Consider the following 21,031-nt stretch of genomic DNA (forward strand, 5'->3'; position numbering starts at 1 on the left):
CCATCCAACATCATGGTAAAAAACTTGGCCATTGCAGCGTCGCTCACTTCCAATAGTTCCATAGCCATCTCGTAACTCTCAATCCAAGCCCCCGGCTGTAGGTCGGCCGTGTAGTTAGGCACCTTACGAGGCCCCTTGAAATCCTTTGGCAACCGCTCATTGCGTATCGCTGGTACCAAGCAAGGCACGCCTCCGATTCTCGTGGCCACTCCTGCCTCAACCGAGGTTGCTGGATAAGCCGGAAAGGTTTGGTGAGCCGCCTGCTCTGCCGCTATTTGAGCCGCCCGCTCTGCCTCTTGACGAATCCTCTCCTGATCCGCCAAGTTAAGGGCACCAGCCCGCACCGGCTCATGCCTGTATGGCCGGTTGTGGTGTTGAGCATTACTTGACATCTCTGCGGACTCCATGTGCCTACTGTAACTCGGGCTCCGGCTTGGGCGAGGAGTTGAATGAATCATGTCTCGACTGTAGGAGTACGCATCCTGCTGGGCCAAAGCTGTCTGAAGTAGTTCTCTTACCCTCCGGGTTTCAATTGCTGCTGGCGAGTCGCCTTCCATTGGGAGAGCTGCCAAACGAGCTGACGCTACGATGAGATTTTCCATAGGGTTGGAGAAGTGTCCCGGAATTGTTGATACATAACGAGGAGGAGCTGTATTCATGCGAGGTGGCTCCATGGCGCGTGGCTGAACTGGTGCACCGGGTGTCGTGACCCGGATTGCCTCCGGTGGGTTGCTCCCCCAGCCCCGGGTGTATGGAACAGGTTCCTCGGATCCAGCGTTAGAGGTAGACGCGACTGAGTTTTGTGATGCCTCCTCCTCATGACCTTGTTTGATGCATTAAGGTCCACCGAGAGCCAGAAAGTTTCTGCTTGAAGCTGCTGAACACGAGCATCCAGAGCTGCTCGTTCTGCTGCCTTCCGGGTCTCCTCCGCGGCTAGATTTTCCTTAGCTTGCACCATCTCCTCCCGCACGCGCGCTACTTCTGCGTTGTGCTGGGTTTTATCCGCCGGTTCTACCACAGTGGTTAACAGAATCGTCAGACTATCCATGAGGTCCATTAGAACCTGAGCCGGGGGGCGCGCGGGGTCTCCTGACCCGGCTGCTGCCGACCCGGTAGCTAGTGCTGCCGCTGCGGTGGAGTTATGCCCGGGCTGCGTCCCCGCCCTGAAGACTCCGGCCCAATTCGGAGGCTCAAGGGGGTCTGCAATACTGCTGCCATCAGAACAGCCCCCGAGCATGCCGTCTTGCCGCTGGTACAACGAGTCCATCTCACCTGTTGATGATGTAGTATCAGAGCAGATGGTCGTCTCCCCGCCTTCCATCGATCCTTCGGAGTATTCACCGCCATGTATGCAGCCTACGAAGGCATGTTTCACGACAGATTGAACACGGGCGGACCTGGCGCGCTGAGCCGTTTCGATGAGGTTGGTGTGGACGTCAGGCTCAGGGCCAGACTCGCCGATCCAGCCAATGAAGACGTGAATTCCGCTGAAGGGGACCCGGTACCCGTACTCGATCGAGCTGGCCCCGGGGCCCCAGCCTTCGTCGTCGATGTAGAGTTTGCCGCGACGACTCTTGGTCATCCGGCCCACAGCGTATCCCTTGAGCCCTTCGAAGTTGCCCTTTAAGAACTCAAATCCACCGTGCGCTGGCACCACGGTGGGCGCCAACTGTCGTGGAGTTAACATGGTAGATGTCCTAGAACCAGGACTTAGTCGTAGGGCCATCGCACTAGGAATCTTAAAGGGATTAATCGGGACAAGGGACACGAGAGAGTTTTTATACTAGTTCGGCCCCTTACGACGAAGGTAAAAGCCTACGTCTAGGTGGGATTGGTATTGCTGAGGTTTCGATCTCCAAGAGGCTCAACTCGCCGGCTTGGTTATCGATCTGTTGTTTCTTGCCCTAAACTGCCACCGGGTCATCCCCATATATACACGGGTTGATGCCTGGTGGCCTACAGAGTCCTGGCTGGTTCATAATCGTGTCCGGCTCGGTGACTTCCTTTACATGCCTTTCTTTACGAGTCTTTCCTTACATATGGCGGTTTACAATATCAGGCCTTAAGCCGGCCCCAGGCCTTTGGGCCTTCTATGCGTTTAGTAAATTATCATCTTGAATGTTTATTGGGCTTCTTATGTAACCCGCCATTAAGGCTGACCCGGCCCCTCCTGGGCGGGTCATACTGGTAGTAATATCCCCAACAGAAGACGAATTGAAATCTATGAGCTCGAATGATGTTTGGGAGTTAGTAGAAGTTCCTGATGGAGCCAAAAGGGTAGGCTGCAAGTGGGTCTACAAAACCAAATATGACTCCAAAGGGAACGTCGAAAGGTTCAAAGCGAGACTTGTAGCAAAGGGTTTGACACAGAGAGAAGGAATCGATTATAAGGAGACCTTCTTGTCTGTGTCATCCAAAGATTCTTTTAGAATTGTCATGGCACTTGTAGCTCATTATGATTTGGAGCTGCATCAAATGGATGTCAAGACGACATTTTTGAATGGTGACTTAAAAGAAGAAGTTTACATGACTCAACCTGAAGGTTTTGTCATGGAAGGAAAAGAACATATGGCATGTCGTTTAAAGAAATCCATATATAGCTTGAGGCAAGCTTCAAGGCAGTGGCACCTCAAGTTCGACGACATTATTAGAACTTTTGGTTTTAAAGAGAATGAAGTGGACAACTGCATATATGTTAAATTTAAAGGCAGTAGGTTCACATTTTTAGTCCTATATGTGGATGATATTCTATTGGCTTGCATCGATAAAGATACGCTGCATGGTACCAAGAGATTTCTATCCTCAAATTTGACACGAAGGATCGCGGTGAAGCCTCGTATGTCCTTGGCATTGAGATTCATCGAGATAGGTCCAATGGAACATTAGGACTATCGCAAAAGGCATACTTTGAGAGAGTACTAAAGAAATTCAATATGCATAAGTGCTCTTCCTCACCTTCCCCCATAGTTAAGGGTGATAAGTTTGGGACGTTCCCCTCGACCCCAACTTACGCGCCCTGATCGGGGGCACCCTAACCAACAAGTGGTTTGGGTCCCCTGTCGCCCTGATCGTTAGACTAGTTCTCGTACGGTTTACTCCTGCTCCCCACATCCCTAAACACTAACCGATCTGGGGGAGCGCTACACGACGGGGAGATCATCTCCAAGCTCTACCCCTGTTCCGGGGCAGTGCCGGTGGCGCCCGAAGGGACGCCGCTACCTGCAGCGAGCATCTACATCAAGCCTGCATCAAGCCTGCGTCGAGCAGGCATGGGACTTCGCATCGTCGACACCAATGGTTGCTTCCATTGGTGGTAAGAGCCTAATCTATCTCTCTGACAGATGCAATTAGGTGATCTAGTGTCTGGCTTATGATCTGTTAAGTAGATCCTACGGGATTAATTGTCTAGCATTGTAGACTCACTGTCAACATTGAGCACCACTTGTTCCGGATCTCGATTCTTGAGATCACCGTACGTGTAGCCTCCCTAGCCACACACCTTGACACTCTGCTTCACTTGAAATCGATGTCACCAATTTCTGTCTTCGTGATAGCCAGCTTACTATGCTTCCACCAAGGAAATATGCCACGTCCGAGGTACTCTTACGGTCATCGACAATCCCTTCCTTGTCACTACCACTATAGCCGAGTAGTTTCACCATCTCCTTCTTGCTCCGCTCAAGACGAGGTTCCATTGAAGCGACAATGTGATTGCAATCTTTCATGCCACGGCTTTCAAGTACCTTCTTTGCATATGCCTGCTGGCATACTTTGATCCCCTCTGGCTTATGATATACATCGATTCCAAAGTAGTAACTCAGAAGACCTAGATCATCCGTCTTGAAAAGCTCTTTCATTTGTAGTTTGAACTTGGAAATCACCTCTTCATCTACTCCCGTAATCAATAGGTCGTCGTCGTAGATGCCAACTAGTAGACGATCCCTTCCTTCACCTCTCTTGTACATTGCATGCTCTAGTGGGGCTTTCTTAAATCCAAGAGAAATTAACGTCTGATCAAGTTTGATGTTCCACGCCCGGGAGCCTTGTTGTAGACCGTACAAGACTTTATGCAACTTCAATACCTTGTGTTCCTCTCCCTCTTTGATGAATCCCGGTGGTTGGTTCACGTAAACCTCTTCGTGTAACTCCCCGTTCAAAAACGTGGATTTTACATCCATGCGATGTACGCTCCATGATTCTTGAACCGCGAGAGCGATGAGTAGTCTTACCGGTTCCATCCTTGCAACAGGAATGAACATTTCTTCGAAGTTTGCACCTTCATCTTGCACGTACTTTTTGACTACTAGCCTCGCTTTGTGGTTCACGGACCCTTCGGCATCATTCTCGATCTTAAATTCCCACTTGAGATTCATGGATTTTTCATTGTTGGGAAGATTCACAAGGTCCCATGCATTATTGTCGTGGATCGACCTCAACTCCTCTTCCATAGCCAGATGCCAACACTCTTTCGTATTCGCGTCCACAAATTTCACCGGTTCCTCGGCACTTGCCACTCCTTTTCATTTTTAACGGGTCAATCGTCCGAAGAGTTTTCTTCTAATATGGATGCAACACCGGTTGTAGCAATAGGGGTGTAGGAGGCGTTGTCCTAGTCTCCTCCATTACTGTCCGAGGAGACGTCTCATTTTCTGCTATGCGCATTTTTTTGGCAAAGCAAAAATCCCAGCCCAAGCTCCACGTGCACCACCGCATGGGCCTCCTGCCCTGCTGGATGTGCTACCAGGTGCAGTATTTGTGCATGGGCTGCACCCCACTTGCACGTCCCCTGCTTCTAGACAAAAACTTCCTTCGTGCCTTTCATGCATGGCACATTGGCCACGACCGCCACCGCAAACTGCTGCAACTGTTACGCATGCATCCGTTTCTTGCCTGCTGTCTTGATCACCTGAAGCTTTCGATATTGAGCTAGCTGCACGTACATTTGATGCACCAGCGAGCGAGACATCCTTGATCGAAGCACACGCGGCAATCGTTGCTTCCGCTCCAGTGAAGTTAGCACTTATGCCTGTAACATCGACATAACTTTAGGACTCATCCTTCGCGTCCGTATCATCGACACGAGTTTCCAAACCATAATCTTGAGAGCGAACTTTGTCTTCATGGAGCGGGACAATTTCTTTAGCCTGCGATTGAAGAACTGGACCCTCTTCGTCCACGAGTTCACACATCAACATCATGTCACTTTCATCTTCTAACTGGGCCATGAGCACCTTCTCCTTTGGGGAATTCTTGCACTCTGACTTGAAGTGTCCGAGCAGATTACAGTTGTGGCAGAGGATCTTCCTCTTGTTGAACTTTTTCTTTCTTGGCTTCTCCGACTCATCGTCAGTGTCCTTTTCAGGACGGTACTTTCCGCCGCTACCGGACGCCTTGTCGAAATTGTTCTCCTTGGAAACCAATGTCTGCCACTGAGCACGCGTTAGCATCAGGTACTCATCCTGTTTTGCATCACCGTAACTCAGCTTCATCCGCTCGTCATGGGCCTTGAAGCGACCAACCAGATCATCCAAAGTGAGAGTCTTAAGATCAACACATTGCTCGATTGCTGACAAAATCGGCATATAGCGCAGTGGAATGGCACGTAGGAAACGACAGACCACGGAGATGTCCTCCAACTTCTCTCCGAGACCGCGAATCCCGTTTACCATTGAAGCAACCCTCGCCGCGAAGGCGTCCACCGTCTCATCTTCTCCCATCCTCAGATTCTCGTAACTTTTCAGCAAAGTTTGCAAGTTCGCCTTGCGCACACGCGAGTGCCCTAGATGTAATGTCTTCAACGTGTCCCACGCCTCCTTCGCTGATGTCTTCGAGATTAGATGTTGTTGCACGTCCACCGGCATCACCAAGCAGATGGTTGTGATAGCCTGGCGATCCTTCCGATACAAGGCGCCACCCTTCATGTACTCGTCACCGCCGGGGTCGACGGCTTCTCAGAGCTCATTGGCCTCGAGCGCCCACTCTATCATGGTCGCCCACACCACGAAGTTCCCACGGTCGAATCGTGGATACTCCGATCTCACCGGAGCATCAATTACTTTAGCCGCACCGGAGTACTCCGCCAACTGCTTGTTCTTCTCGTCGTCCGATATGACCTTCCGTTACTAGGAGATCAATCTTGCTCTAGATACCAATTGTTAGCCCAGTCCTGACGTCGAGTACTTCCGACGATGGCGATACAACCAACGACAAACGACGATGACGAACGAAGCTTGCTGACAATCTCGACGAACTGCTTTACGTCGATACACACCGTAGTGCAAAGCTAGCTTGTACTAGCTAGTCTGCTCCTGATCAATCTTTCCGTAGGCAACACCAAAATCACACATACGTGCACGGCGGCCAGCCGGCCGGAAACAAACGCACGCACACAAGTATTTGGATGATTGCCACAGGCCCGTCTCGAGCCTGGTGTTTTGCTTTATTGATCTCACGGTCTGTTTATAGGGGATACATGAGCATAAATATACTAGCTAAAGCTAACCAGTACTAGTCCTACTCGGTGACTGCTATGAGTCCTACACGCACTCGTACACATGTATCTAACCGGACGGTACACACGTGTACTTCGTGTTTAACTCCAACATTCTATACGTGCTGGATTTGCATCAAAGAATTTTCCTGTTGAAGTTTCATGGTTTCTCAGGGGGGCGACCCTATGCGAGCACACGGATTGTCCACATTCTCTTTCAATTTCTTCTAAAATGTCAACTTATTAGCAAGAAAATGAATCATAAGTTCAGCAGTGAGTGTACACTCGTAACACCTGCAGAAAAGGTGCATATGGTCTAGAGATATATAAAGAGAAGCGGGCAATGTTCAAAACGTCTGCTAATTTAGCAGCACAATAAGTGTGACAAGGCAGAATTGTGCGTTAGATCATGAGGAGTATCAATTAGTGTTTCTCACACCTTGCTAGACGCACATACTTTTCAGCTGTTCACATGCCCGTCACACGTATAGGTTGGGGTATAGTCATTTTCAGTTGGCTCTAAATTCTCGTCTCAGTTTCAGCGTGAGACATATCTGGTCGAGCTTGCTATTTTGGTTTTCGGCTCTTGGTCCCCGAGGTTGCATTCCATATGTCCATTACTCCTGCATGAACTCCTCGTTTCGAAGTTTACCAGAATCTTCATTTATATAACACGTACCTGACAAGGGACAATTGCCATGTTTATACGGCAACATAACTCCTGGAAGAAAGAATAAAAAGTGGAACTCTCCGGTAAGAAACTGAAAAAAGGGAACTAGATCAGCAATCGCCTGCTATTTTGGGGGCTTCGTCGACGATACATGCAGTACTATAGTTGTCACCCTGTCAGTCAGTCGCTACTCTCCTCTACAACAGGACGATATGTTGCATCGGCTTCTGGCATCACGTGATGTTGCTACATCTTGGTCCGGTACAGGCTCTCCATGCATGCACTACCAGAAAAACTTGCTTTGCCGACGGCCAAATCTATGCCGACGGCCCCCGTCGGCACAGATGGGCATACCCCGACGGCCCAGCTAAAGCCGTCGGCGTAGAAAGGCCGTCGGCGTATGTCCATCTATGCCGACGGAGGCCGTCGGCATAGATCAGCCGTCGGTGTTGCTTCAAATATGCCTACGCCGGCCGTTGACATAGGGTAGGCCGTCGGCATGTCACGTGGGCCCATCTACCCGGGCGGCGGCGGACGTTTGACGGCGTCAGGCTACGTCAACGGGCTAACGGCTAACGGTGGCCGCCGCCACATCATCGATTTGCGTCGCTCGCCGGTCCCGTGGGGTGGCATATCTATGCCGACGGCCTGGCCTGGCCCATGGATTTTGCCATGTCATCGATCCCCGCCCTACGCCACGTCATCGATCCAAGGCTCTACCGTTTCGTGGTCGTAGCTATGCCGACGGCTTTGCCGTAGGCATAGATTTCTAATAATATTTTAATATTTTATTTATTTTCTCTTTTTAATTTTATTTTTTTCCAAAACTAATTTCATTAACTTAAATGTACAAAAAACATATATCGATTGCCCCCCACACGGGCCTTGCTTCCGTCGTGTCACGGAGAGGTTAGACGCGACGGGGCACCTGTGGGGGGTAGCAATGCCGCCAGGTGTTACGGTGGGCCCTCCTACGGTTGTGGAAACGTGGTGGCAGGTGCAGGCACCCGACACGCAGCTCCGGGGTGTCCCCACCCCACCCCTCACGGGCGTCGCTGCCGCGCCGTGCCCCGGAGGGGGGAAACGGCCACGTCGGGCCGACGCGGAGGGAATCTTGAGGTGGGTTGTGCCCGGGCTGTGTTGGGGGGTGTAGCTATGGCTGGGCTATGACAACTAGGTGAAAAGTTCCACCAGTCAAACTACGTCCAGCGAAAGTCAAAGGGCTAGACCCGGCGGTCGTCTGTGTCAGGGTTAGACGGGACGGGGTACCTAGGGGGTAGCAATGCCGCCAGGTGTTGCGGTGGGCCCTCCTATGGTTGTGGAAGCATGGTGGCAGGCACAGGCACCCAGCACGCGGCTCCGGGGAGTGCCCCCTCACGGGCGTCACTACCGCCCTGTGCCGGCGGCGGCGCCGTCCGTGAGGGGAGGCACACCCCGGAGACGCGTGCTGCCTCTTCGGACATGCCACCACACCGTACGACATGTATGAGGTCCCGGTGCGACGCTCCAGTGGCATTGCTACCCCCCAGCGCCTCCGTTCCGCCTAACCCTATAGCGTTTGACCACGGGATCTAACCCTTTGATCACTTTGCACGGACGGGCTTTGACCAGTGGAACTCTCCACCTGGTTGTGTTAGGTCAGCCCATAGGAACACTTTGGAGCAACATCCGGGCCAAAGCCACAGTAAGATCCCCTCCGTGTAGACCTGACGCGTCCGTTTTTCCCCTCCAGGTGCCGGCGGCGACGCCCTCCGTGAGGGGGGGGGGGCACACCACGGAGACGCATGCCGCCTCTTCGGACATGCCACCATGCCGTACGACATGTATGAGGTCCCAGTGCGATGCTCCGGTGGCATTGCTACCCCAGGGCCCCCGTCCCGCGTAACCCTGTAGCGTTTGACCACGTGATCTATCCCTTTGACTTTGCATGAACGGGCTTTGACCTGTGGACCTATCCACCCGGTAGTGTTAGGTCAGCCCATAGGAACACTTTGGAGCAACATCTGGGTCAAAGCCACAGCAAGATCCCCTCCGTGTAGACCCGACGCGTCCGTTTCCCCCCTCCGTGTGCCGGCGGCGGCGCCGTCCGTGAGGGGGGGCACACCCCGGAGACGCGGGCTGCCTGTTCGCACATGCCACCACACCGTACGACATGTATGAGGTTCCGGTGCGATGCTCCGGTGGCATTGTGATACGTCTCCAACGTATCTATAATTTTTGATTGCTCCATGCTATATTATCTACTGTTTTGGACCATATTGGGCTTTATTTTCCATTTTTATATTATTTTTGAGACTAAACTATTAACCGGAGGCCCAGCCCAGAATTGCTATTTTTTGCCTATTTCAGTGTTTCGGAGCAACAGAATATCAGACGGAGTCCAAACGGAATGAAAACTTCGGGAACGTGATTTTCTCATCAGATAAGACCCAGGAGACTTGGACCCTCTGTCAAGAAAGCCACGAGGCGGACACGAGGGTGGAGGGCGCCCCCCCCAGGGCGCGCCCCCTGCCTCGTGGGCCCCTCGAAGCTCCACCGACGTACTCCTTCCTCCTATATATACCTATGTAGCCCCAAACGATCGGGGACGGAGCCAAGAACCTAATTCCACCGCCGCAACTTTCTGTATCCACGAGATCCCATCTTGGGTCCTGTTCCGAAGCTCCGCCGGAAGGGGAATTGATCACGGAGGGCTTCTACATCATCATCCAAGCCCCTCCGATGAAGTGTGAGTAGTTTACTTCGGGCCTACGGGTCCATAGTTAGTAGCTAGATGGCTTCTTCTCTCGCTTTGGATCTCAATACAATGTTCTCCCCCTCTCTTGTGGAGATCTATTCGATGTAATCTTCTTTTTGCGGTGTGTTTGTTGAGACCGATGAATTGCGGGTTTATGATCCAGTCTATCTATGAATAATATTTGAATCTTCTCTGAATTCTTTTATGTATGATTGGTTATCTTTGCAAGTCTCTTCGAATTATCAGTTTGGTTTGGCCTACTAGATTGGTTTTTCTTGCCATGGGCGAAGTGCTTAGCTTTGGGTTCAATCTTGCGGTGTCCTTTCCCAGTGACAGAAGGGGCAGCAAGACACTTATTGTATTGTTGCCATCGAGGATAACAAGATGGGTTTTTTTATCATATTGCATGAAACTATCCCTCTACATCATGTCATGTTGCTTAAGGTGTTACTCTGTTTTTAACTTAATACTCTAGATGCATGCTGGATAGCGGTCGACGAGTGGAGTAATAGTAGTAGATGCAGGCAGGAGTCGGTCTACTTGTCTCGGACGTGATGCCTATATACATGATCATACCTAGATATTCTCATAACTATGCTCAATTCTGTCAATTGCTCTACAGTAATTTGTTCACCCACCGTAGAATACTTATGCTCTTGAGAGAAGCCACTAGTGAAACCTATGGCGCCCGGGTCTCTTTCTCATCATATCAATCTCCATCACTTTATTATTGCTTTTCTTTTACTTTGCCTTTTACTTTTACTTTGCATCTCTATACCAAAAATACCAAAAATATTATCTATCATGTTTATCAGATCTCACTTTCGTAAGTGACCGTGAAGGGATTGACAACCCCTAAGCGCGTTGGTTGCGTTGAGCTATTGTTTTTGTGTAGGTACGAGGGACTCGCGCGTAGCCTCCTACTGGATTGATACCTTGGTTCTCCAAAACTAAGGGAAATACTTACGCTACTTTGCTGCATCATCCTCTCCTCTTCGGGGAAATCCAACGCAGTGCTCAAGAGGTAGCAAGAAGAATTTTTGGCGCCGTTGCCGGGTAGTCTGCGCAAAAGTCAACATACCAAGTACCCATCACAATCCCTATCTCCGGCATTACAATATTTGCCATTTGCCTCTCGTTTTCCTCTCCCCCACTTCACCCTTGCCGTTTTATTCACCCTCTCTCTCTCTATCCTCCCTCTCTTTCTCTATTTGCCTCTTTTTGCCCATTTGCTTTTAGTTTGCTCGTGTGTTAGTTTGTTTGCTTGTCATCATGGCTAGTCCCATATATACTCCGTTGTCTCCCGAGAATGAAGTTCTAAATTTTAAACAAAGGGAGGGAGAAAATCTAAAATATGCTTGGTATAGAATTTGCAATGCTCAAAATAGATCTACCAGGAAGCAATCTACTTCGGTTATTCTCCGCAATTTTTATGTAGGTGCTAGTCCTTGGTATAGATATATCCTTGATACCATTACCGGAGGGAATTTCTTGGGTAGCACTTTTGATTCTTATAATGCTATGATAGATTTATTTGGCTCACCACCTCTTTTGGTTAATGGAACTATGTTAACTTTGGAGCATGTTACGCAAAGACTTGAAATTATTGAAAATAAAGTTGCTACCATTGAATTAATTGAAAGTCTAGATAAAAATATCCACAATCAAATTACCCAGTATGGATCTAAGGTAGGAATGACTTTGAAAAATATTAATGAAAAGGAACCCATAGTTAGTGAGAAAATAAATCTAGATTCCACTAGAATCGATAAACTTGAGGGTATCATTACGAACTTGGGAACCGCTTTTTCTTCCGTAAAGAATACTCCAAGTCCTCCTACTAAAATTGCCAAGCTTATGTATGTTCCTAAAAATAAGAGTGAATCATCTAGTAAGGAAACTGCGGATCTTAAATCTATAAGTATTCATCCCAATCTTTTTGCTATCATTAAGGAACCAATTGCTACAAATGAATTTTTCGATCTTGAGCCTAAGAGTTTTATAATTACTAGAAAGAAAGAAATTCCTAAGGAAGATAGATGTCTCATTGAAGAATTGCCTACCAAAGATGGCAATACCTAGATCTATCCTTGCTTGTTATGCCTAGCTAGGGGCGTTAAACGATAGCGCTTGTTGGGAGGCAACCCAATTTTATTTTTATTCCTTTCTTTTTGCTCCTGTTTAGTAATAAATAAATTATCTATCCTCTGTTTTGGTTTTGTTTTTTGTGTTTAATTAGTGTTTGTGCCATGTAGAACCGTTGGGAAGACTTGGGGAAAGTCTTGTTGAACTTGCTGTAAAAAACAGAAACTTTAGCGCTCACGAGTACTGCTGTCATTTTTATTTTGAAAGTTTTATTTAGTTAATTATTTTTTCAGATGATTAATAGATAAATTCCTCACGTCCAGAAATTTATTTTAGAATTTTTTGGGGTTCCAGATCTTGCGCTAGCTACAGATTACTATAGACTATTCTGTTTTTAACAGATTCTGTTTTTTCGTGTGTTCTTTACTTATTTTGGTCAATCTATGGCTAGTAAAATAGTTTATAAACCATAGAGAAGTTGGAATACAGTAGGTTTAACACCAATATAAATAAAGAATGAGTTCATTACAGTACCTTGAAGTGGTCTTTTGTTTTCTTTTGCTAACGAAGCTCACGAGATTTTCTACTTTAAATTTTGTGTTGTGAAGTTTTCAATTTTTGGGTAAAGATTTGATGGATTATGGAACAAGGAGTGGCAAGAGCCTAAGCTTGGGGATGCCCATGGAACCCCCAAGATAATCTAAGGACACCTAAAATCCAAAGCTTGGGGATGCCCCGGAAGGCATCTCCTCTTTCGTCTACTTCTATCGGTAACTTTACTTGGAGCTATATTTTTTGCTTGGAGCGTCTTTTATGATTTGATTCTTTGCTTGTTAGTCTACCACAATCATCCTTTCTGTACACATCTTTTGAGAGAGACATACATAATTTGGAATTTGATAGAATACTCTATGTGCTTCACTTATATCTTTTGAGCTTTATAGTTTTGCTCTAGTGCTTCACTTATATCTTTTAGAGCACGGTGGTGGATTCGTTTTATAGAAACTATTGATCTCTCATGCTTCACTTAGATTATTTTGAGAGTCTTAATAGCATGGTAATTTGCTTAAAATCCTAATATGCTTGGTATGCAAGATTAATAATAAAACTTTCTTATGTGTGTGTTGAATACTAAGAAAAGTTTGATGCTTGATGATTGTTTTGAGATATGGAGGTAATAATATCAAAGTCATGCTAGGTGAGTAGTTGTGAAATTGAGAAATACTTGTGTTGAAGTTTGCAAGTCCCGTAGCATGCACATATGGTAAACGTTATGCAACAAATTTGAAAGATGAGGTGTTATTTGATTGTCTTCCTTATGAGTGGCGGTCGCGGATGAGCGATGGTCTTTTCCTACAAATCAATCCCCCTAGGAGCATGCGCGTAGTACCGAGGTTTTGGATGACTTGTAGATTTTTGCAATAAGTATGTGAGGTCTTTATGACTAATGTTGAGTCCATCGATTATACACACTCTCACCCTTCCATCCTTGCTAGCCTCTTCGGTACCGTGCATTGCCCTTTCTCACATTGAGAGTTGGCGCAAACTTCGCCGGTGCATCCAAACCCCGTGATATGATATGCTCTTTCACACATAAACCTCCTTATATCTTCCTCAAAATAGCCACCATACCTACCTATTGTGGCATTTCCATAGCCATTCCAAGATATATTGCCATGCAACTTTCCATCATTCCGTTCATCATGACACATTCATCATTGTCATATTGCTTAGCATGATCATGTAGTGGACATAGTATTTGTGGCAAAGCCACCGTTCATAATTCTTTCATACATGTCACTCTTGGTTCATTGCATATCCCGGTACACCGCCAGAGGCATTCATATAGAGTCATCTTTGTTCTAGTATCGAGTTGTAATCATTGAGTTGTAAATAAATAGAAGTGTGGTGATCATCATTATTAGAGCATTGTCCCAAGTGAGGAATAAAAGAAGAGAAAGGACATAAAAAAGAGAGAAGGCCCAAAAAAGAAAGGCCATAAAAAAAGAGAAGGCCCAAAAAAATGAGAGAAAGAGAGAGAAGGGACAATGTTACTATCCTTTTACCACACTTGTGCTTCAAAGTAGCACCATGATCTTCATAGTAGAGAGTCTCATGTTATCACTTTCATATACTAGTGGGAATTTTTCATTATAGAACTTGGCTTGTATATTCCAACAATGGGCCTCCTCAAGTGCCCTAGGTCTTCGTGAGCAAGCAAGTTGGATGCACACCCACTAGTTTCTTTTGTTGAGCTTTCATACATTTATAGCTCTAGTGCATCCGTTGCATGGCAATTCCTACTCCTTGCATTAACATCCATCGGTGGGCATCTCCATAGCCCATTGATTAGCCTCGTTGATGTGAGACTTTCTCCTTTTTTGTCTTCTCCACATAACCCCCTTCATTATATTCTATTCCACCCATAGTGCTATGTCCATGGCTCACTCTCATATATTGCGTGAAAGTTTATAGGTTTGAGATTACTAAAGTATGAAACAATTGCTTGGCTTGTCATCGGGGTTGTGCATGATGAGAGCATTCTTGTGTGACGAAAATGAAACATGACTAAACTATATGATTTTGTACGAATGAACTTTCTTTGGCCATGTTATTTTGAGAAGACATAATTGCTTAGTTAGTATGCTTGAAGTATTATCATTTTTATGTCAATATGAACTTTTGTCTTGAATCTTTCGGATCTGAATATTCATACCACAATTAAGAAGAATTACATTAAAATTATGCCAAGTATCACTCCGCATCAAAAATTCTCTTTTTATCATTTACCTACTCAAGGACGAGCAGGAATTAAGCTTGGGGATGCTTGATACGTCTCCAACGTATCAATAATTTTTGATTGCTCCATGCTATATTATCTACTGTTTTGGACCATATTGGGCTTTATTTTCCACTTTTATATTATTTTTGGGACTAACCTATTAACCGGAGGCCCAGCCCAGAATTGCTGTTTTTTTGCCTATTTCAGTGTTTCGGAGAAACATAATATCAAATGGAGTCCAAACGGAATGAAACCTTTGGGAACGTGATTTTCTCACCAGATAAGACCCAGGAGACTTGGACCCTCCATCAAGAAAGCCATGAGGCGGTCACGAGGGTGGAGGGCGCCCCCCTCCCTAGGGCGCGCCCCCCCCTGCCTCGTGGGCCCCTCGAAGCTCCACCGACGTACTCCTTCCTCCTATATATACCTACGTACCCCCAAACGATCGGGGACGGAGCCAAAAACCTAATTCCACAGCCGCAACTTTCTGTATCCACGAGATCCCATCTTGGGGCATGTTCCGGAGCTCCATCGGAAGGGCAATCGATCACGGAGGGCCTCTACATCATCATCCAAGCCCCTCCGATGAAGTGTGAGTAGTTTACTTCAGACCTACGGGTCCATAGTTAGTAGCTAGATGGCTTCTTCTCTCTTTTTGGATCTCAATACAATGTTCTCCCCCTCTCTTGTGGAGATCTATTCGATGTAATCTTCTTTTTGCGGTGTGTTTTTTGAGACCGATGAATTTTGGGTTTGTGATCCAGTCTATCTATGAATAATATTTGAATCTTCTCTGAATTCTTTTATGTATGATTGGTTATCTTTGCAAGTCTCTTCGAATTATCAGTTTGGTTTGGCCTACTAGATTGGTTTTTCTTGCCATGGGTGAAGTGCTTAGCTTTGGGTTTAATCTTGTGGTGTCCTTTACCAGTGACAGAAGGGGCAGCAAGGCACGTATTGTATTGTTGCCATCGAGGATAACAAGATGGGTTTTTTATCATATTGCATGAAACTATCCCTCTACATCATGTCATCTTGCATCAGGCGTTACTCTGTTTTTAACTTAATACTCTAGATGCATGTTGGATAGCGGTCGATGAGTGGAGTAATAGTAGTAGTTGCAGGCAGGAGTCGGTCTACATGTCTCGGACGTGATGCCTATATACATGATCATACCAAGATATTCTCGTAACTATGCTCAATTCTGTCAATTGCTCAACAGTAATTTGTTCACCCACCGTAGAATACTTATGCTCTTGAGAGAAGCCACTAGTGAAACCTATGGCCCCCGGGTCTCTTTCTCATCATATGAATCTCCATCACTTTATTATTGCTTTGCTTTTACTTTGCCTTTTACTTTGCATCTCTATACCAAAAATACCAAAAATATTATCTATCATCTCTATCAGATCTCACTTTCGTAAGTGACCGTGAAGGGATTGACAACCCCTAAGCACGTTGGTTGCGTTGAGCTATTGTTTTTGTGTAGGTACGAGGGACTCGCGCGTAGCCTCCTACTGGATTGATACCTTGGTTCTCAAAAACTGAGGAAAATACTTACTCTATTTTGCTGCATCATCCTCTCCTCTTTGGGGAAATCCAAAGCAGTGCTCAAGAGGTAGCACATTGCTACCCCCAGGGCCCCCGTCCCACCTAACCCTGTAGCGTTTGACCACGGGATCTAGCCCTTTGACTTTGCAGGGACGGGCTTTGACCAGTGGAACTCTCCACCCGGTTGTGTTAGGTCAGCCCATAGGAACACTTCGGAGCAACATCCGGGCCAAAGCCACAGTAAGATCCCCTCCATGTAGACCCGACGCGTCTATTTCCCCCCTCCAGGTGCCGGCGGCTGCGCCGTCCGTGAGGGGGGCACACCCCGGAGACGCGTGCAGCCTCTTCGGACATGCCACCACACCGTATGACATGTATTAGGTCCCGGTGCGACGCTCCGGTGGCATTTCTACCCCCGGCCCCCAGGGCCCCCGTCCCGCCTAACCCTATAGCGTTTGACCATGTGATCTAGCCCTTTGACTTTGGACGGACGGGCTTTGACCAGTGGACCTATCCACCTAGTTGTGTTAGGTCAGCCCATAGGAACACTTCGGAGCAACATCCGGGCCAAAGCCATAGTAAGATCCCATTCGTGTAGACCTGACGCGTCCGTTTCCCCCATCTGGTGCCGGCGGCGCCGCCGTCCGTGAGGGGGGCACACCCCGGAGACGCGTGGTGCCTCTTCGTACATGCCACCACACCGTACGACATGTATGAGGTCCCGGTGCGACACTCTGGTGGCATTGCTACCCCCCAAGGCCCCCGTCCCGCCTAACCCTGTAGCATTTGACCACGGGATCTAGCCCTTTGACTTTGCACGGACGGGCTTTGACCAGTGGAACTCTTCACCCGGTTGTGTTAGGTCAGCCCATAGGAAAACTTTGGAGCAACATCCGGGCCAAAGCCATAGTAAGATCCCCTCCGTGTAGACCCGACGCGTCCGTTTCCCTCCTCCAGGTGCAGGCAGCGGCGCCGTCTGTGAGGGGGGGCACACCTCGGAGACGCATGCCGCCTCTTCGGACATGCCACCACACCGTACGACATGTATGAGGTCCCGGTGCGACGCTCTAGTGGCATTGCTAACCCCAGGGCCCCCGTCCCGCCTAACCCTATAGCGTTTGACCACGTGATCTAGCCCTTTGACTTTGCACAGATGGGTTTTGACCAGTGGACCTATCCACCCAGTTGTGTTAGGTCAGCCCATAGGAACACTTTGGAGCAACATCCGGGGCAAAGCCACAGTAAGATCCCCTCCGTGTAGACCTGACGCGTCCATTTCCCCCCTCTTGGTGCCAGCGGCGGCGGCGTTCGTGAGGGAGGGCACACCCCGGAGACGCGTGCCGCCTCTTCGAACATGCCACCACACTGTACGACATGTATGAGGTCCCAATGCGACGCTCCAATGGCATTGCTACCCCCCAGGGCCCCCGTCCCGCCTAACCCCCCAGGGTCGCGCTGTCACAGGCGTCGCACCGGGTCCCATACACACGGTAAACTAAAAATCTAAAAAATGTAATAATTGAATTGATTGAAAACTCCAGTATTCATCATTGAAAACGTACTATCACGGTTAAACCTTCAGTGCCGAGCACCGGGCCGGCTGCCCGGGCACTGAAAGTTTAACCGTAATTATCCGTTTTCTTCATATAAGTCTAATGAATACCGGAGCTTATAACATATGGATTAATGAACTACTTAAACAGGTCAAATTGCTTGTCCCTCGGCGAGGTGGGACTATTTCTTCACAAAAATGTGGTTTGCATCTATGCCTACGGCCTGGCCGTCGGCATATGTCCATGTTATCCACTCCCCCGCTTCACTAACATGTGGGCCGAGCCTATGCCGACGGCCAAGCCAACGGCATAGGGCCACCTTATCCACTCGGTCGGCCTCCTCCTCCACTCATTTCTCTCCCTCTCCTAACCGCACCCGACCCCGACCCCTCTCCCTACCGCCGTCGTCCACCACCTCCGCCGCCCCCCTAAGCACGCCACCGCCCGCGCCACACCAACCCTGCGCCGCCCCGCCCCGACCCCGCGCCTCCCCACCCCGACCCCGCACCGCCCCGCCCCGACCCTGCCGCCGCCCGCGCCTCCCCGCCCCGACCCCGCGCCACCCCTCCTCGACCCCGCGCCGGCCGCCTGCACCGACCCCGCACCGCCCCACCCCTTCCCGACCCCGCGCCGGCCGCCTGCACAGACCCCGCGCCGCCCCACCCCGCCCCGTCCCCGTGCCGCGCCTCCCCGAACCCGCGTCGGCCGCCCCACCCCGACCCCGCGCCTCCCCGCCCCAACTCCGGCTGGCCCTCTCGAAGGTGAAATTTTGATGTATTTGTTTTAGTGTTTTTCAGTAATTTTGTAGCTAGATGGTTAGATAGGTATTTAGATAGTTAGATAGATAGTTATATAGATAGTTATATAGATAGTTAGATAGGTACATAGTTACATATTTAGATAGATAGCTAGATAGCTAGATAGGTAGTAAAAAAATTGTTAGATGAGATGCTATATGTTGCATATTGTGCAAAAAAATTGGTTCGATGAGATGAATCAATGATTATGACGAATAGGTGATAATGATGATGATGAATATGTGATGACGATGATGAATATATTGTTAATGTTGTTAGTTTTTTGCCTACATGATGCAAAAATAAATGAATGCATGTTTAAATGTTTTAAATATGCTCTATGAGTTGTGATGTTCTAATTTTTTGTCACGATGGAATTTGCAGGCTTTGTGGTGTCGCATTTCATCGGAGTGACCGTTGTCTGAAGCGTTGGTCGCCCTGAGCATCCCTCTATTGTTTGACTACTTCCTCTACAGTCGAGGGTGAGCTACAAGTCCATCTCCTATATTTTTTCATATCACTAGATTTCATTCTCAAGTCAACTGGCGTAACCTAGGCGTCTCCCGTCTGAAAGGGTTGCATCGATAAATATGCATTCAATTGCACATTTATCACCGCAGCTCTTTCGGATTGTCCAGGGTTTTCCACGGACAGCTCGAGGATGTGTAGATTGGGTATGTTCTCCATGTTCTACCCTGTTTCGAGACAGGATTTCGGCGGCGCCTCCCCATTGTTCTCCGGAGCACATTCTCTCGGCTATTTGCCGAGACGTGTATCTGGAGAACAGCGGGGAGGTGTTGTCAAAATTTTGTCTGGGAACGGGGTAGAATGGATAACGTACTCAATCTACACATCTTCGGGTGATATTAGGACCCATCTTTACCTATTAGAGATGTAGGTGGATTCAACGCGGTAGAAAATTAAAATTTGATGTGATTAATTTAAGTGAATCCTTAATTATGTTGTGTGGCTTGCAAAAAAGAAGAGGATGGCAGATATTCAGTGGATGTACAGTGGTTTTATCCGTCGGAATCGAGTAACATCGGAGTAGATCGCGAAAACCGATGTGTATTTGAACAAGATATTCCGTCGTCCAATGAGAACTATCGCACCATGCCCCTGTGTGAGATGTGCCAGATGTCACCGTAGAAATCAGAAGGACATGATTGAGCACCATCGCACGCATGGATATATGCCAAACTTTAACATGCCGCCGATAAATATAGCCGAGCAGGACTGTGGTAGAGAGGAGCTGATGCAACAACGCATCGATGGATATGAGGACAACGGGGTCAGGGACATGCTAGATAATGTCATTATTGCAGAAACGGCAAATGTGACACCTTCAGAGAATGAACCAGAGGAGCCGGAGGCAACCGCAAAGGCCTTCTTGGAGGTCTTGGCCTCGTCGAAGAAACCGCTTTATGTGGGTGCAAAAATATCTCGGCTGGATGCCATCTCGCAACTGATTACAGTCAAGGTTGAGTACGGCTGTAGCCAGAAATGCTTCGAAGCATTCCTGGGAGTATGGGCTAACAGCCTCCCTGAGGGTCATGAACTGCCGAAAAGCATGTACGATACAAAGAAAATCATGAAGGCACTCTCTATAGATTATGAGAAAATAGATGTTTGCCCGAAGAATTTCCTTTTGTTTAGGCACGAGTATGCAGATGACAAGTACTGTAGGAAGTGCGGTTCATCTCGGTACATTGAGGTGGTCAGTGAGGATGGTGAGAAAAAGCAGCTAACCATCCCCGTTAAGGTTCTTCGGTATCTTGATTTTATAAAAAGACTGCAGCGCCTTTTCATCACAAAGGAGTCTACCAAAATGATGAAGTGGCACAAGGAAGGTATAAGGTACAATCCAAAAAAATCATACATCCATCGGAAGGGGAAGCATGAAAGTCGTTCGATGAAGAATACCCCGAGGAAGCAGCCGAGGCTGGGAATGTCAGAATAGCCATATCAGGTGATGGGTTGAATCCATATGGTATGTCGTCCAATCCATACAGCTGCTGGCCCGTGTTTGTAATTCCGCTCAATATTCCTCCCGGTGCCCTAATGCAATGCAAGACCATGTTCTTGTCACTCATCATTCCGGGGCCTGAATAACCGGGGAAGCATTTGGGTGTGTTTCTGCAGCCGCTGGTGGATGCTTTGCACCATTCTTGGTACTTTCCGAGGTTGACATACGATCGGGACCTGCAGAGAAATTTCTTGATGAAAGTTTGGTTTCACTATTGCATGCATGACTTCCCCGGCTATGCTCTATTCTGCAGATGGTGTAGAAGTGGGAAAATGCCATGCCCAGTGTGCATGCAGGTTCTGCGAATGATTTGGCTGAGTAAGGGTGGCAAGTATGTAGC

At 48.1% G+C, this 21,031-nt stretch overlaps 1 protein-coding gene across 1 annotated transcript; it reads right to left on the reverse strand.

Moving 5' to 3' along the window:
- Positions 1-5,045: 5,045 nt before the first annotated feature.
- On the reverse strand, positions 5,046-5,921 carry LOC147957472 (uncharacterized). The gene has a single exon (XM_087531709.1). It carries the CDS (start codon positions 5,919-5,921, stop codon positions 5,046-5,048), a length of 876 nt encoding a protein of 291 aa, XP_087387835.1.
- Between the last annotated feature and the right edge of the window lie 15,110 nt (positions 5,922-21,031).

The sequence above is a fragment of the Triticum urartu genome, chromosome 7A, assembly GCF_056163025.1.
Source record: "Triticum urartu cultivar PI428250 chromosome 7A, HENAU_Tu73, whole genome shotgun sequence".
Taxonomy (NCBI): Eukaryota; Viridiplantae; Streptophyta; class Magnoliopsida; order Poales; family Poaceae; genus Triticum; species Triticum urartu.

Coding starts and splice junctions, on each gene's coding strand:
- LOC147957472 (XM_087531709.1), bottom strand. CDS start 5,921: ATGAAGGGTGGCGCCTTGTATCGGAAGGATCGCCAGGCTATCACAACC.